Genomic DNA, 16,132 nt, shown 5'->3' on the forward strand with positions numbered 1-16,132 from the left:
ACCAGGACCTGTACTCCGAGCATGCGCTGACCAACTGGCAAGTGTCTTCACTGACATCTTCAACCTCTCCCTGTCTGAGTCTGTAATACCAACATGTTTCAAGCAACACCATCATTAAGTTTGCCGATGACAGTGGTAGGCCTGATCACCGACAACGACGAGACAGCCTATAGGGAGGAGGTCAGAGACCTGGCCGTGTGGTGCCAGGGCAACAACCTCTCCCTCAAAGTGATCAAGACAAAGGAGATGATTGTGGACTACAGGAAAAAGAAGAGGACCGAGCACGCCCCCATTCTCATCGACGGGGCTGTAGTGGAGCAGGTTGAGAGCTTCAAGTTCCTTGGTGTCCACATCACCAACAAACTCACATGGTCCAAGCACACCAAGACAGTCGTAAAGAGGGCACGACAAAACCTATTCCCCCTAAAGAGACTGAAAAGATTTGGCATGGGTCCTCAGATCCTCAAAAGGTTCTACAGCTGCACCATCGAGAGCATCCTAACTGGTTGCATCACTGCCTGGTATGGCAACTGCTCGGCCTCCGACTACAAGGCACTACAGAGGGTAGTGCGTACGGCCCAGTACATCACTGGGGCCAAGCTTCCTGCCATCAAGGACCTCTATACCAGGCGGTGTCAGAGGAAGGCCCTAAAAATTGCAAAGACTCCAGCCACCCTAGTCATAGACTGTTCTCTCTGCTACCGCATGGCAAGCGGTACCGGAGCACCAAGTCTAGGTCCAAGAGGCTTATAAACAGCTTCTACCCCCAAGCCATAAGACTTCTGAACATCTAATCAAATGGCTACCCAGACTATTTGCATTGCCCCCCACCACTCTTTTACGCTGCTGCTACTCTCTGTTTATTATCTATGCATAGTCACTTTAATAACTCTACCTACCTGTACAGTGGGGAAAATAAGTATTTAGTCAGCCACCAATTGTGCAAGTTCTCCCACTTAAAAAGATGAGAGAGGCCTGTAATTTTCATCATAGGTACACGTCAACTATGACAGACAAAATGAGGAAAAAAAATCCAGAAAATCACATTGTAGGACTTTCAACTCCCTCCAAAGATGATCTATGGGGTTGAGATCTGGAGACTGGCTAGGCCACTCCAGGACCTTGAAATGCTTCTTACGAAGCCACTCCTTCGTTGCCCGGGCGGTGTGTTTGGGATCATTGTCATGCTGAAAGACCCAGCCACGTTTCATCTTCAATGCCCTTGCTGATGGAAGGAGGTTTTCACTCAAAATCTCTTCTTTCCTTTACACGGATCAGTCGTCCTGGTCCCTTTGCAGAAAAACAGCCCCAAAGCATGATGTTTCCACCCCCATGCTTCACAGTAGGTATGGTGTTCTTTGGATGCAACTCAGCATTCTTTGTCCTCCAAACACGACGAGTTGAGTTTTTACCAAAAAGTTATATTTTGGTTTCATCTGACCATATGACATTCTCCCAATCCTCTTCTGGATCATCCAAGTGCACTCTAGCAAACTTCAGACGGGCCTGGACATGTACTGGCTTAAGCAGGGGGACACGTCTGGCACTGCAGGATTTGAGTCCCTGGCGGCGTAGTGTGTTACTGATGGTAGGCTTTGTTACTTTGGTCCCAGCTCTCTGCAGGTCATTCACTAGGTCCCCCCGTGTGGTTCTGGGATTTTTGCTCACTGTTCTTGTGATCATTTTGACCCCACGGGTCAAATTGAGGGAGATTATCAGTGGTCTTGTATGTCTTCCATTTCCTAATAATTGCTCCCACAGTTGATTTCTTCAAACCAAGCTGCTTACCTATTGCAGATTCAGTCTTCCCAGCCTGGTGCAGGTCTACAATTTTGTTTCTGGTGTCCTTTGACAGCTCTTTGATCTTGGCCATAGTGGAGTTTGGAGTGTGACTGTTTGAGGTTGTGGACAGGTGTCTTTTATACTGATAACAAGTTCAAACAGGTGCCATTAATACAGGTAACGAGTGGAGGATAGAGGAGCCTCTTAAAGAAGAAGTTACAGGTCTGTGAGAGCCAGAAATCTTGCTTGTTTGTAGGTGACCAAATACTTATTTTCCACCATAATTTGCAAATAAATTCATTAAAAATCCTACAATGTGATTTTCTGGAGAAAAAAAATCTCAATTTGTCTGTCATAGTTGACGTGTACCTATGATGAAAATTACAGGCCTCTCTCATCTTCTTAAGTGGGAGAACTTGCACAATTGGTGGCTGACTAAATACTTTTTTTCCCCACTGTACATATTACCTCAATTACCTTGACTAACCGGTGCCCCCGCACATTGACTCGGTACCGGTACCCCCTGTATATAGCCTCGCTGTTGTTATTTTTACTGCTGCTCTTTAATTATTTGTTACTTTTATTTTGTATTATTTTATATTGTATAAAAAATCAAATAAAAAATAATAATGTATACACCTGTATTTGGGGAGTTTCTCCCATTCTTCTCTGCATATCCTCTCAAGCTCTGTCAGGTTGGATGGAGAGCGTCGCTGCACAGCTATTTTCAGGTCTCTCCAGAGATGTTCGATCAGGTTCAAGTCCGGGCTCTGGCTGGGCCACTCAAGGACATTCAGAGACTTGTCCCAGAAGCCACTCCTGCGTTGTCATGGCTGTGTGCTTAGGGTTGTTGTCCTGCTGGAAGGTAAACCTTCGCCCCCAGTCTGAGGTCCTGAGCGCTCTGGAGAAGGTTTTCATCAAGGATTTCTCAGTACTTTGCTCCGTTCATCTTTTTCTCGATCCTGACCAGTCTCCCAGTCCCTGCCGCTGAAAAACATCCCCACAGCATGATGCTGCCACCACCATGCTTCACCGTAGGGATGGTGCCAGGTTTCCTACAGACGTGACGCTTGGCTTTCAGGCCAAAGAGTTCAATCTTGGTTTCATCAGACCAGAGAATCTTGTTTCTCATGGTCTAAGAGTCCTTTAGGTGCCTTTTGACTGTGCCCTTTAACTGAGAAGTGGCTTCTGTCTGGCCACTACCATAAAGGCCTGACTGTTGGAGTGCTGCAGAGATGGTTGTCCGTCTGGAAGGTTCTCCCATGTCCACAGACGAACTCTGGAGCTCTGTCAGAGTGACCATCGGGTTCTTGGTCACCTCCCTGACCAAGGCCCTTCTTCCACAATTGCTCAGTTTGGCCTGGCAGCCAGCTCTAGGAAGAGTCTTGGTGGTTCCAAACTTCTTCCATTTAAGAATGGTGGCCACTGTGTTCTTGGGGACCTTCAATGCTGCAGAAATGTTTTGTTACCCTTCTCCAGTTCTGTGCCTCGACACAGTCCTGTCTCAAAGCTCTATGGACAAATCCTTCAACCTCTTGGCTTGGTGTTTGCTCTGACATGCACTGTCAACTGTGGGACCTTATATAGACAGGTGTGTGCCTTTCCAAATCATGTCCAATCAATTGAATTTACCACAGGTGGACTCCAATCAAGTTATAGAAACATCTCAAGGATGATCAATGGAAACAGGACGCATCTGAGCTCAATTTCGAGTCTTATAGCAAAGGGTCTGAATACTTATGTAAATTTGATATTTTTGTTTTTTATATTTAATAAATTAGTATACATTTCTAAAAACCTGTTTTCACTTTGTCATTATGGGGTATTGTGTGTAGATGTTTGAGGACATTTTTTAGTTTAATCCATTTTAGAATAAGGCTGTAACGTAACAAAATGTGGAAAAAGTCAAGGGTCTGAATACTTTACAAATGCACTGTATATATCACAAGAATATCACTTGTGTTGGCCTATGCAATTCCTGTCCTTTGGGATGCAAGTAATCTGAACACATTGTGGGTTGGATGTCACATAAAGGTTCTCTTTTTCTCTCCATGGTGTCCTCATGGAAAATGTTTTACTCTGTCTGAAGTCTCTGCATGATACTTCATACAAATTAAATGTCTCAGATTCAACCACTCTGCTAGTTCTAATCAAAATGATTTCATACATACAGTAAGAGGTTTTTGTAATACATTGTCACACTTCGCTAACATGTTTTTTCTCTGTTCATTTACAGCATGATAGGGCATCAAGGTATGTACAGATTCAGATCTTCCTTCTCTTGCTTTCTTCTAAACCTGATTGCTATTTTAGCTTCATGAGAAACACATACAGCACTCAATGTTTGTATGTTATGTATGTCAGTGTTCAAACACTGTTGTAATGTCAGCTGAGTTGCTGGATGTTGCACACCCCCCACTCAAGGAGCTGTGCTTCGTCCTTCATCCCAGGTTGTACTCTGGTGGTGGGGACAACAGGGCTGAACCCCTGGGCAGAACCAGCTCCTACACACGTAGGGAAACCAGATTGGCAGCGCTGAACAAGCAGGAAGACGACACCAGCCCCAGGGATTACAAGAAGGTAATGTAGAACCCAGAAGGGAAACAGAAGATGTCAATTTTTTATCTCAACGAAACTAACCTGGTTAAATAAACGTTAAATATACTGAACAAAAATATAAACGCAACATGCAACAATTTCAAAGATTTTACTGAGTTACAGTTCATTTAAGAAAATCAGTCAATTTAAATAAATTCATTAGGCCCTAATCTATGGATTTCACATGACTGGGAATACAGATATGCATCTGTTGGTCACAGATACCTTTTAAAAAATGGGCCTCACAATGGGCCTCACAGGATCTCGTCACGGTATTTCTGTGCATTAAAATTGCCATTGATAAAATGCAATTGTGTTCGTTGTCTGTAGCTTATGCCTGCCCATACCATAACCCCACCACCACTCTGTTCACAACGTTGACATCAGCAAACCGCTCGCCCACACAACGCCATACATGTGGTCTGCGGTAAATAGATGCCATATGTACATTTGTTTTATCCCACATACAGTGCCATCCATGTTTTAATCAGGAGAGAGTTGTGTATGGGGAAAAAAGTGATCAATGTAATACATAACCACTTCTTGTTGATTCACCTGACGCAGAGATTACAGAGCTGACCTATTGTGGGGAAAATGTTATCATATGACAAGGTACTGTATCTCCAAGTGGCATAAGCGTTAACCTTTTGATTTGTCCTCTTTCAGATGTATGAAGACGCTTTGGCAGAGAATGACAAGCTCAAGTCCCGGCTGGATGACAGCAAACAGGAGCTGACCAAGATACGCACCCAGCTGGACAAAGTTACCCAGGTACAGTATACTAGGAGTGGGTCTGATTGGCTGATGACTATCAGGCATACAATAGAGTCCCTCCCCAAGCTCAATACTGAGCACAACACTGAGACTGTCCTGCATAGCCTTCTGTCGACCATCTTAATTAAGTTCAGTGTAGTTCACACGTCTCAACAGCATGCATATAGCATTTGAGCTATACAAAGTTCAAGGCAACCGCAAGGTGCTTTGAAAACGGACCAGTGTATCCCCTTCAAAGTTTTCAAATTCTGTTTTATTCTATTTTAAGTCAACCCACTGCATATTTATTTTTCACTTTGTGATAACTGTGCCACTCTGTCTTACAGAAACAGGACAGAATATATGAAAGATCCACTGTACTTGAATCAGAGAAAAGGGTATCTATAACGTGTTATACATCTTGAGGACTTCTCAACATTCCAATCCTGACACCTTGACATCTACATTTTCTACCACTCTCTTCTTTTTTTCTGATCTCAGTCTCTTTTTTCAGATATTTTACTTACTTACTGTAGTGTGTTGGTGTCTGTCTGTTCATTCCACTATGGGCTCATCATCATGTGTGGGAATGAAAAATAACTCTTAATTTAACTTAACGTCCATTATGATTCTGACCTGAACTACCTGCTATAACATTTCTCCTCCTCTCCTCAGGAAAAACAGGCTCTGGAGAAGAGGGTAACAGACATGGAGGAAGAGCTCAAGGTAAGGTCTCCACTGCAACAGGGAGAGGTCACTACATTGCCCTGCTTGGTTATTATAGGCAAACAGGTGATGATGAGGTTGAGGGAGAGAGAGAGAGAGAGAGAGAGAGAGAGAGAGAGAGAGAGAGAGAGAGAGAGGAGCAGGCCTGCTGTCTGTTGTTGGCTACACACTGACTGACCTAGATCCAGCTGAATACCAGGCTCCGTCCAAGAGCAAAGGACCTGCTTATGTTAAGCATTCCTTCACTAATTGTGCATATTTAGCATTTCGAAGAGCGACGGGCTGAATATAATTAATATAATTCAAGACTGAATAGATGTGAACCTTAAGCAAGTGCGAACCACTTCTAGCAATAGCCAAAGGTTATGATGACAACTCAGTATGTGACACAGAGAAGTGAGACGGAAGATGGGAACAGAGTGTTTGACCCCATGTTGTGACCTGGGGGACGGTGAGTGGTCTTGTCTGGGAGCCAAGGAGAAGTGATTGACACCTGCCTGTCACCTCACCTCTTTAGAGACCTGGACATGAACACATGCCTGTGCACACAAACACACACATTGCACACACACATACACACACACACATTGGCACACATTAGAAGTATGTAAAGTCATATCCCAGCAGGCAGGCTGCAACATCATTACAACCAGAAACTCGGTTGCTTTGACATCATTGCAACCGGTTTTGCCCACTGGGTTAGAGATATTATACAGACAACCTTATACAGACATACTTTTCCTCTTTTCACATAGGTCTGATGCGATTCTACATATTTATTTTGCCATAGTGTCTGTCCGATGTTTTACAATTCTGGTTACTCTATGGCTCTCTAATATCCCACTGGGCACAGACGTCAATTCACAGTTTATTCCACTTTGGTTCAACGTAATTCCATTGAAATGACGTGGAAACAACGTTGATTCAACCAGGGTGTGCCCAGTGGGATGGGTCTCTCTGGGATAATGGGCTAGGATTATTCCTGGCAGCCTCTGAAACTCCAGCACTGGCAAAATGTGGGAATTTATCTATAGGACTCAGCTCTGGTTAAAAATCAAAGAGTTCAAGAGCATTAAAACATCATGAGGAATAAATAATTAAGCATGCTCTCTCAATCTCACCCCTCTGGCTACATCCTCCTCTCTCTCCCCTCCTCTCTCTCTCCTCTCCTCTCCTCTCCTCTCCTCTCCTCTCCTCTCCTCTCCTCTCCTCTCCTCTCCACTCTCTCTCCTCTCCGCTTTCTCTCCTCCTCTCCACTCTCTCTCTCTCTCTCTCTCTCTCTCTCTCTCTCTCTCTCTCTCTCTCCTCTCCTCTCCTCTCCTCTCCTCTCCTCTCCTCTCCTCTCCTCTCCTCTCCTCTCTCTCTCCGTAAGTCTCAGTAAGTCTTTCACAGCACACTGTTCTGAAGAACCACTATTGACAAGTTTCTCTTTGAGTGGAGAGGAGAGAGAAACAGAGTGGAGAGTAGAGAGGAGAGAGAGGAGAGGAGAGGAGAGAGAGAGTGGAGAGAGAAAGGGAGTGGAGAGGAGAGAGTGGAGAGTAGAGAGAGAGAGAGTGGAGAGTAGAGAGAGTGGAAAGTAAAGAGGGTGGAGAGGAGAGAGAGAGAGTGGAGTGGAGAGAGAGAGAGGAGTAGAGAGAGAGAGAGAGAGAGAGAGAGAGAGAGAGAGAGAGGAGAGAGAGAGAGTGGAGAGGAGAGGAGAGAGAGAGAGAGAAACAGTCTGACATATCCATGAATTCTTCAGTCCGAGTAAAGGCAGACTTCAAATGGTTCCCTGGGGTGTTAGCAGCTGGATCTCCTCCATCTCTTTTCTCCTGGCCTTCCTCACTTCTCTTCTCTCTTTCTCTGTGTCCTTCTTCTCCTCACTGGGCTTCTCTCTTCTCTTTCTCCCCAGCTTTTCCCTTCCCTCCAGGCTCACCTTCATTTCTTCCCTTTCTACCCAGCCTTCCTCTCCTCTCTGGGCTTCTTGGGGGAAGCCTCTGAGGCCACTCTCTGAGCCACACAGGGCTCAGTTTTCCTCTGTCTCTGTGTGTGCTGCCTCCTTGCCTCTCCACTAAACCGCACTGAGGTTTACCTCTAAAGCCTGCCAGGGAACCCAGGGAAATTAATAATTTCCTTTTTCTATGACCTATAACTTATTGGGCTCTCTGACTGAGGCTGAAATTGAAGGTTATATTGAAAGTCCCCCACCCCCTTCTCACCCCAGCATGACTGACAAGCTATGTAAACCATATAGCACCTCCCCACCCACCGCCTTTTAAAACTGCCCAGGTTTGTAGAGAGCAAACTTAAGGATATCTCCTGCTGCACTTTGCTTTTCTTTTGCATAGCTGTCTCTTTTGCCGATTCCTTTCTTGTTTCCTTTTACAGTATCTCTTTGTGTCTCTTTGTGTGTGAATGTTTGTGTGTGTGTGTGTGTGTTTATAGCTCTGCCTCCTCCTTTCCACTGGCCTGTCCCCTTGCTCTCTTTCTTTCTATCTCTCTATCTCTCTGTATTCCTGTGTTTACTGCAGGCCCTCCCTGATCTGACTCAGCTGCAGGCACTGCGAAGCGGCAACGAGCGTCTGCTGGCTGAGAACAGGGCCATGCTGCGTGTCCTCGCCCGCCTCTCCCAGATGGCCTTCCTGCCTGAGACAGAGGACCTCTAACCCCCTGTCCCCCACGCCTCCACCTCTCTACCCCTCCTTGCTCTCCCCTCCCTGAGTCTTCAGCCACACCTCCTCTCATCTGTCTTCCTTCTGGTTCTCTTGCTGCTGAACCTCCTTCCCTCCTCTCTGCTGCACTCTTCTCAGGCAGGTCCCCCCTCCTACTTCCCACTCTCACTCCTCCACCTTAAGGCCTCTCTCACTCATGTGGCATGCCTCTCTCTGACTCACTGTCCCATAAGGCCAATGAAGGGCAACCCCCTTAAACCCCTTCATCTATTATTAGCTACATCCATGCTGCATGATTTACTAGGCTGTGTAAAGACCAGGACAGTAGTGGTGGCAGCCTGACGTTTCTCCAGTGGTTATTATTGCTACAGTATAGTCAACAAGTCACTCAATCATCAGCTTGAACGAACCCAGAAACAGTCTGGACGCTGCTTCAGAGACTGCTGCATGGCAAAGTGCTGAAGTCGCCAAGGAAACCTTGTAGGGATTAAAATGATTGCAATTTTCCATTTCACAAATTTGACATTTTCATTGTATGCTCATTCTTTTACCACAATGTCCAATGCAAAGTGGCTGATAGGGAATCTGACATTTTAAACTATTACGTTTGTCTCAATCATGTTGGAGTGGGAATGGAATGTGTGATCTCATTGGTATCCGTCGACTCACTAAACCCTTTTCCTCTGGCCAAAAAACATGTGCACAATAGTGTGTGTGTACGCGTGTGCATCGTCAAAAATAATGTATGCAATCACTAACTGTAAGTCGCTCTGGATAAGAGCGTCTGCTAAATGACTAAAATGTAAATGTAATAATACATAACAATATGCTGCTATTTAATTGCGTTAACTGGAATAGGCAGGAGTGGGGGGATGAGTTCATCATTGTCTGTGTTGGTAGGCTTTTTCAGGCGAGCACAAAACGTTATTGTTCACTGTCTGTGGGGGTTGGGGGAGATTTTGACAAAGATTGTGGTTATTTTTAATCATTACTCATGCTGTGGGAGGTGACCTAGATTACGGAAGCTGACTGCCTTGCATCTCTCTCTCTCTCTTTCGGTTCGCAGTTTTCACATAGAACCATACGCCAAATCATGTCCCAACCTTTTCCACGATCATACTGTACCCGCATGCTCTCATTGCTTTACATCATATTTTGCTGAAAGCCTGCCTTTTGTCCACCCTTTGCTTGTAGTGACTGTAGAGATTGTAGTGTTCAATAATTTAGCAATGAGTTCCTGGTGATTAAATATTGCATATCATTCTTACTTTGCCTGAAAATGATAAACAATGTGTATATAATGTGTCTGTCAATGTCCCTTAAATAAGAAGGACCATAGACAAAGGACAAGGCAGGGTCACTTGCACATATTTCTGTCTACAGGACAGTATGTGTCACCACTGTTCCTTGTAGTGAACTAGCTACCATGACAACATAATGCTGCTCTCTCTGTTCCTGTAGGTCTTGACAGAGCTTAAATCAGACAACCAGAGACTGAAGGACGAGAACGGGGCTCTGATCCGTGTCATCAGCAAGCTGTCCAAGTAAGAGATTGGAAGCCCCCTGTCCAAGTCACAGTATACTTCCCTGAAGCTTGCAACGTGTGTCACTATCATTGGCATTCGGCACCCTCCACCCTGAGACTGTACCATGGTGCTCAGTGATACCTACCTGCTAACTGTTCTCAGAGGCATGGTGAGGAACCATCAAACTCCAGATGACCCCTGGCCTGACCCTTGACCTCCATGATCATTGGCCCACTTCATTCCAGGAGGTCAAAGGTGAGAAGAAGAGCACATAGCATCCCACAGCGTCCGCACAAAGAGAGTGTTGATCTGGGGTACAGTAAACTCCAGGGCAGCAATCTCTAAACAATATCACATCCACAAACATATGTTTATTTTGTGCTTCATTGTGCACTGCTGAAAAAACAACTGAAAATACAATCACAGGTAAAACTTTCAATAATCGTTCATGATATTGATAACATTACACATTGTCAATTGTTATGAGGTGTTTATATGATTAGTCTTTATGGTGTGTAGCTCAATTGAAGTCCGAATTTCCATCACAGACCATTTTCTCTGAGCTGCTCATTAACCTTTTCCTGCTTTGATTTTAGTGTGGTGTACCATGGTCTCTGGAGAGACAGATGTCACATTTGTTGGATATTTGTATATAATTTATGAATTTTTTGTTTAGAATATTCTTACTTATAGTCAACTATTTTAATCAATATATTATTAATATGTATCTTCAAAGCATTTTATGAAACAGTACTATTAGTCCACATAGTGCCTCACGTTATGAGATGGACAGCATATTTTTTTATTTCAAGTGAAACCTGTACATGATTTGTAATGCAGATAGCACAGGGCACAACACAGGGCCTCTTTTTCACAGGAGGTCGGTGGCACCTTAACAGGGGATGACGGGCTCATGGTAATGGCTGGAGCGTAATCAGTGGAATGGTATCAAATACATCAAGCACATGGTTTGATGCCATTCCATTTGCGCCGTTCCTGCCATTATTATGAGCCGTCCTCCCCTCAGCAGCCTCTACTGCTCTTTATGTATACTACATGTGCCTTTCCTGAAAGACCAATACAGCTATCTGTCTACACATGTACTGTAAGTATATTTAAAGACGGTATTTTACGTTGAAACAACTTTACCATGTATGTATGTATTATAAGAGACTGATAAAACTGAAATGCTACTTGTACACATGGCTGTGGTTTGATCACTTGCTCAATAAACTATAGATGGTTAAATATGTGATAACTGTCATTATGTGTGTTCTCACTCTACCAAAATCTTTATCACTTGGCATTAAGTGCTTCTCAAAGGAATTGTTCAGTACCGTGTGCTCAATTCCAGACATCTTGCGATAGAAACTGGTAGCTCTTAATCCAACCAATGAACACTCTGATGCTGAAGTTAAAATCCCCTTGTAGAAAGGTTACAGAATAAAGACAAGAGCCATGATGCACAGACAACACATGAGTCCAAGCTTATTAAAAGGCCTTTATTTCCTATTTGTTTCATACAGAGCTGGTAACACTTATTATAGATCTGTATGGAGTTATTTGGTTCCCTCGATAACTTTACAAGGATCCCCGATGCTCATCCACTTACGGCCCGTGGGCAGTTTGTATGTGAGCAACGTGTTGTGTCCAGTCAAGGGCTAAAACATGCGATCCACAGTAGGCACAAGTACTGACATGAACACGCGCACCACAACACTAAGACACGTAGAAACACAGCCAGAGGACACACAATCCCATGGTCCTCTGGGGCTTAAAACAAGGATGAAGGGAAAGAGAGGAGAAAAAAGGAGTGTTTAGGAATACAATTGTAGTATGGAGAATGAGAATTGAAGGAAGAGTTCAAGAGAGAGGGTTGGTACTATTCTGCGTGTTTTTGGCAGTATATATATCCATGTTGTAAACGTGAAGGACGACGTTCCTCTGAAAATCAGACAGTATCATTCTGGATCCAAAGGAGCCCCCAGCGAGCCCAGTTCCACAACAACAGCACATTAATGCTAAGACAGAAAAACAGTGAATTCATGGTGGAAAAGTTCAATAATTGTCTCTTCCATTGGTCCTAATGCAGTTTTGCATTCTAAATATAATACAATAGAAACACAACACTAACATAGTGATTATTACAGTAGAAAGAGGAAACCCAAAGTGAGCTACACAAACAGAGACAGGAGAACACACCGTTAGGTGGTGAGTGACCTAGGCCCACTGAGACACTCCCTAACACATTATTTACATGGAAGTTGTATGACTTTTCAACTATTTCTCTATTTTCTCTCACTCTGCACTGTTGGGAATGGCCCGTAAGTAAAAATGTCCCTGTTAGTCTACACCTTTTGTTTACGAAGCATGTGACGAATAAAATTTGATTTGATACGATGGACTCTAGTTCGGATGGTATCCCTTTGTAAATCACATTGACCCTTTTTATAATGTACTTGAATACTTAATTTAAAAGCCTGATAGAAACAAAGCAGCCAGTAGTACAAAAGAACTGTAGAATGTAGTGTGTGAATCATCGTGCTCTCAATCCATTGTTTCTTCCCCGCTGAGATATAGCCTACAGTTAGTTTCTAAAGCAGTTGTGCATAAAGTAGATATATCAATTTAGGCTATCAAAAAAATAGGTAATCCTATAATATAAATAATTTTAAACTCTATTAAACATTGTAAATAAAAACATGTTTGTTAATTATTTTCATCACCACTTAAATGTACACTTAAGAATGGTTTATGTATTCTGGGCATGAAGATATATAAGTGTATAGGTATACTGTAGGTATAGTAAGGTATAGTAAGTTGCAGTAGTACTGTGTTTTAGCACTGCAACCGCTAACTTTATAAAGGGCCTATGCTTTTTGTCCTGTAACATACATAAATACACAGTTGTCAGTCTTTTTCCCCATACAGCTAACTGTCCAGTCGGTGGTCATGATTGCAATGACCGTGGCAGTGTAAAACGCATTGAAACAATCTACTTTTTTTAATAAAAATGTGCTGCATATGACCCTTTAATCACAGTTATTTTATCATCTAATCTGCATCCGCATCAGTGGAATTATTTTGGCTCTGAAATAGATTCAAACAGATTACTGATGATGATTTCATGGAATTGTAAATATAGATGGATATACTGGCAGTATTTTGGAAAGACACTGAAATCTTCAACTGGATTAAAGTTCCATGTGCATTGGTTTGGTCACAGTTCAACAGGATTGATTGTGACATTGAGTGAAGAAGCAACATCAATGATCCCGTTATAAAATTGTTGCAAACATCAGACAACACTATGATTATTATTTCAATAGTGTTGCTATTAGAGGAAATGTTGACTTGAAACAGCTAGTTTCCATCAAAGTGGCTAAGATTAGGCTGTAGATTATTTATCTTAACTTTACTGTGTGCCATGAACGCAACCTATGTTGATCAATCAATAATGCTGAGGCTTGGCATTGTTACAAGTTAGATATATATTTCTGCCATATCTTTGATCACGATGTTATGTAATGTCTGTAAAGCCACTGTGGATGAAAATAGAGGGATCCACACATCGCAGTTAGGGTCCTAAATAAATTGCACTCAGTCCAAGGATCACCAACAGGCCAGCCTGACACTCACATTTCAATAATGTAAATGTTCTGCATGCCTTCTTTTAGTATTTTCAATAACATCTTGTGAGATAAGAAGATCCATGATTCATACTATCAAAACAAGGCATATACAAATTACATCACTGGAATATATCAGCTACTACATTTATAAAATAAAGACAGCTTCAACATCTTCAAAGTAGAAAACAAAATCACATCCACTCTACTAAACTCACAACTGCTCTCAGTGCTCAGTATTTTGCCTTCTAGAATCTAGATGAGTACAGAGTTCTGAACAGAACATAGATGAGAAACACTGACCTAGAAAGATTAAGACGTTTTTTTGTTGTTGTTTTTTTACAAATCAATAACTAGTTATACAGCAGAGCTCTAAAGAGTTAGTGCTTGAGTATTATGGCTTTAGTTTTTATCTAATTCAACTATCTGTTTACACATACACATATATTTGTATAATAAACACTGTAAAATGTACATAATTGCAAAGGGTGTCAGGTCGTTAAACCAACGCAAAGTAAAACTCCCCCCAAAAAGTTGAATGTACAGTAGGGGACTCCAAGCTTTTTGTCCAGTTTGGAGGTGTGTGGATTCAGTTATGGGGAGGCTCTTTAGCATCCTAAGTAGTATGCTTGTAATACATGTTCGTCTAAAAATCAGGATGATATTTTTTCTTGTCTTTTTAACCAAATGGTGTAAACGTTTCAGCATTGGCACTGATCATTGGAGAGTTCCACTTTGGAATAGTTGTATTCCTTGAACTTGGAGCCCCCCTACAATGTCTGATATTTGGCAAGAAGACAAACATAGACTTAAATAATCCCAAAAGAAAACATTGTATGAATAAATAAATAAATACATTTGAAATAAATACATTTGAAATAAATTATAATTAATCCAAATAAATCACAAGGAGTTAGATAGCAAGCATGCGGCTACATTTTCATCCTACGTGAACTCACACACAGTACTTGACGACAAATTTGCCTAAAAGTTTAGGCGTGGACAGAATCGTATTATTCTAATATATTATGACATTTTCTCCAATAACCCATTCATGGAAAATAAATACACATTTGTTTCATTTAGAAAATATACAGTGTATATTTTTTCCTGCATTGTGTTAGAGTATTAAAATGACAAATGACACCCACATACGTACACAATATATTTTTGCTTTATCTCTAAAACATGCTCTTTTGTACAGTATTTTGTAGAAACATGCAGTATCAACATGGATGAACTATGTATATAGGCAAAACTACACACCGATGGTTGTTTGATTGCTTGCATTTTGTATTTTCTTTAGTGTTGCTTTTTGAACATATAGAATAATCTAAATCAAATGAAATATAAAACATAACTAATCTGACCCCTAATGGACATATAAATAAAGATATAGTTGTCCAATAGAGAAAAGCAATACATTAACCAACATTTACTACTGTAATTCCCAAACGTATAAAAGTTGTCAAACTGTTTAAACATCAAACTGCTTGTTATTAAACACAATCAAGTACTTTCCGCCGTCATTGAAAGACATTGCTTTGCTTTGGACTATTTTGTCGTTTGGAACAAGATGGTGCACAGAGACAGTTCATGTCCCATCAAATTACTAGTGTGGCTCGAATGTCTAATGGTATTTTGCTACGGCTTTTAAATGTTTAAATTGTACATTTAATTCAGTCATATGATTAGTTTTATACTCAAATGTATCTCAAGAGAAAGTCAAAATGTGAAAATCCCTTATTCAGCGAAGGATCTGAAGAGCATCATTTAATTGAAATGTGTCTTATTCCCAATCAGAAGACTTTTGAATACGAGACCTGACTCAAACTCACGACATCTCATCACAAAAACTCCATAGATCAAATAACAATCTATAACCACGAAACATAGTGATATCCAGTATAGTGCAATTAGATTCAGCAGTTTGGTAATCTGTGTATACGTACACATAACGGGAACCTACTTCCAGATCTTATCCTTTCAATCGAACTTAAGAACAATTATCTCAGAACAATCAAAGTGCATTCACAAGAAAAACAAGGTGAGAAATGATCAAACAAACCTACAAAAATAATGATTCACACACAAATTCACTCTCTTGCTTTTTTACCAGGAATTATTCATCATAAAATAAATTGTTAAAGCTCTGGTTTTCGGAGAGTAGAATTAGAACAGAACATTTGGATTTAAAGTGCTTGAGGAATAAAAGTGTTTGAGGTTGAAAAGAAAAGGGTGAGTAAAAAACAACACAGCTAATTGGAAGGCGTCCCTGGTAGTTGAGAATTGCTTATTTTATTACTTGGAAGGCTTGTCTCCTTTATGACTGTAAGACGGATACAGGGATTCCTTTGAACAAGTGAAATCCTTGTTTTGAGTCCATGACTAATGGCAGTAGCACTGAACAGGGAGATAGATCATAAATTGTAGAGGCATTAGAGGGGAAGGTGGTAGATTGCAGGCA

At 41.8% G+C, this 16,132-nt stretch overlaps 1 protein-coding gene across 1 annotated transcript in view; it reads left to right on the plus strand.

The window, feature by feature from the left end:
- LOC311147682 (protein phosphatase 1 regulatory subunit 12B-like) overlaps positions 1-10,662 on the plus strand; it is a 34,391-nt gene extending 23,729 nt beyond the window's left edge. The window contains exons 2-7 of the mRNA XM_084184437.1: positions 4,019-4,035; positions 4,233-4,362; positions 5,047-5,151; positions 5,481-5,531; positions 5,809-5,859; positions 9,972-10,662. Coding sequence (XP_084040563.1) covers positions 4,019-4,035; positions 4,233-4,362; positions 5,047-5,151; positions 5,481-5,531; positions 5,809-5,859; positions 9,972-10,058 — 441 coding nt within the window. The 3' untranslated portion in view covers positions 10,059-10,662. The remainder of the gene's footprint in view (positions 1-4,018; positions 4,036-4,232; positions 4,363-5,046; positions 5,152-5,480; positions 5,532-5,808; positions 5,860-9,971) is intronic.
- Positions 10,663-16,132: the final 5,470 nt, after the last annotated feature.

Source organism: Coregonus lavaretus, assembly GCF_964263955.1.
Source record: "Coregonus lavaretus genome assembly, chromosome: 20".
NCBI classification, from domain to species: Eukaryota; Metazoa; Chordata; class Actinopteri; order Salmoniformes; family Salmonidae; genus Coregonus; species Coregonus lavaretus.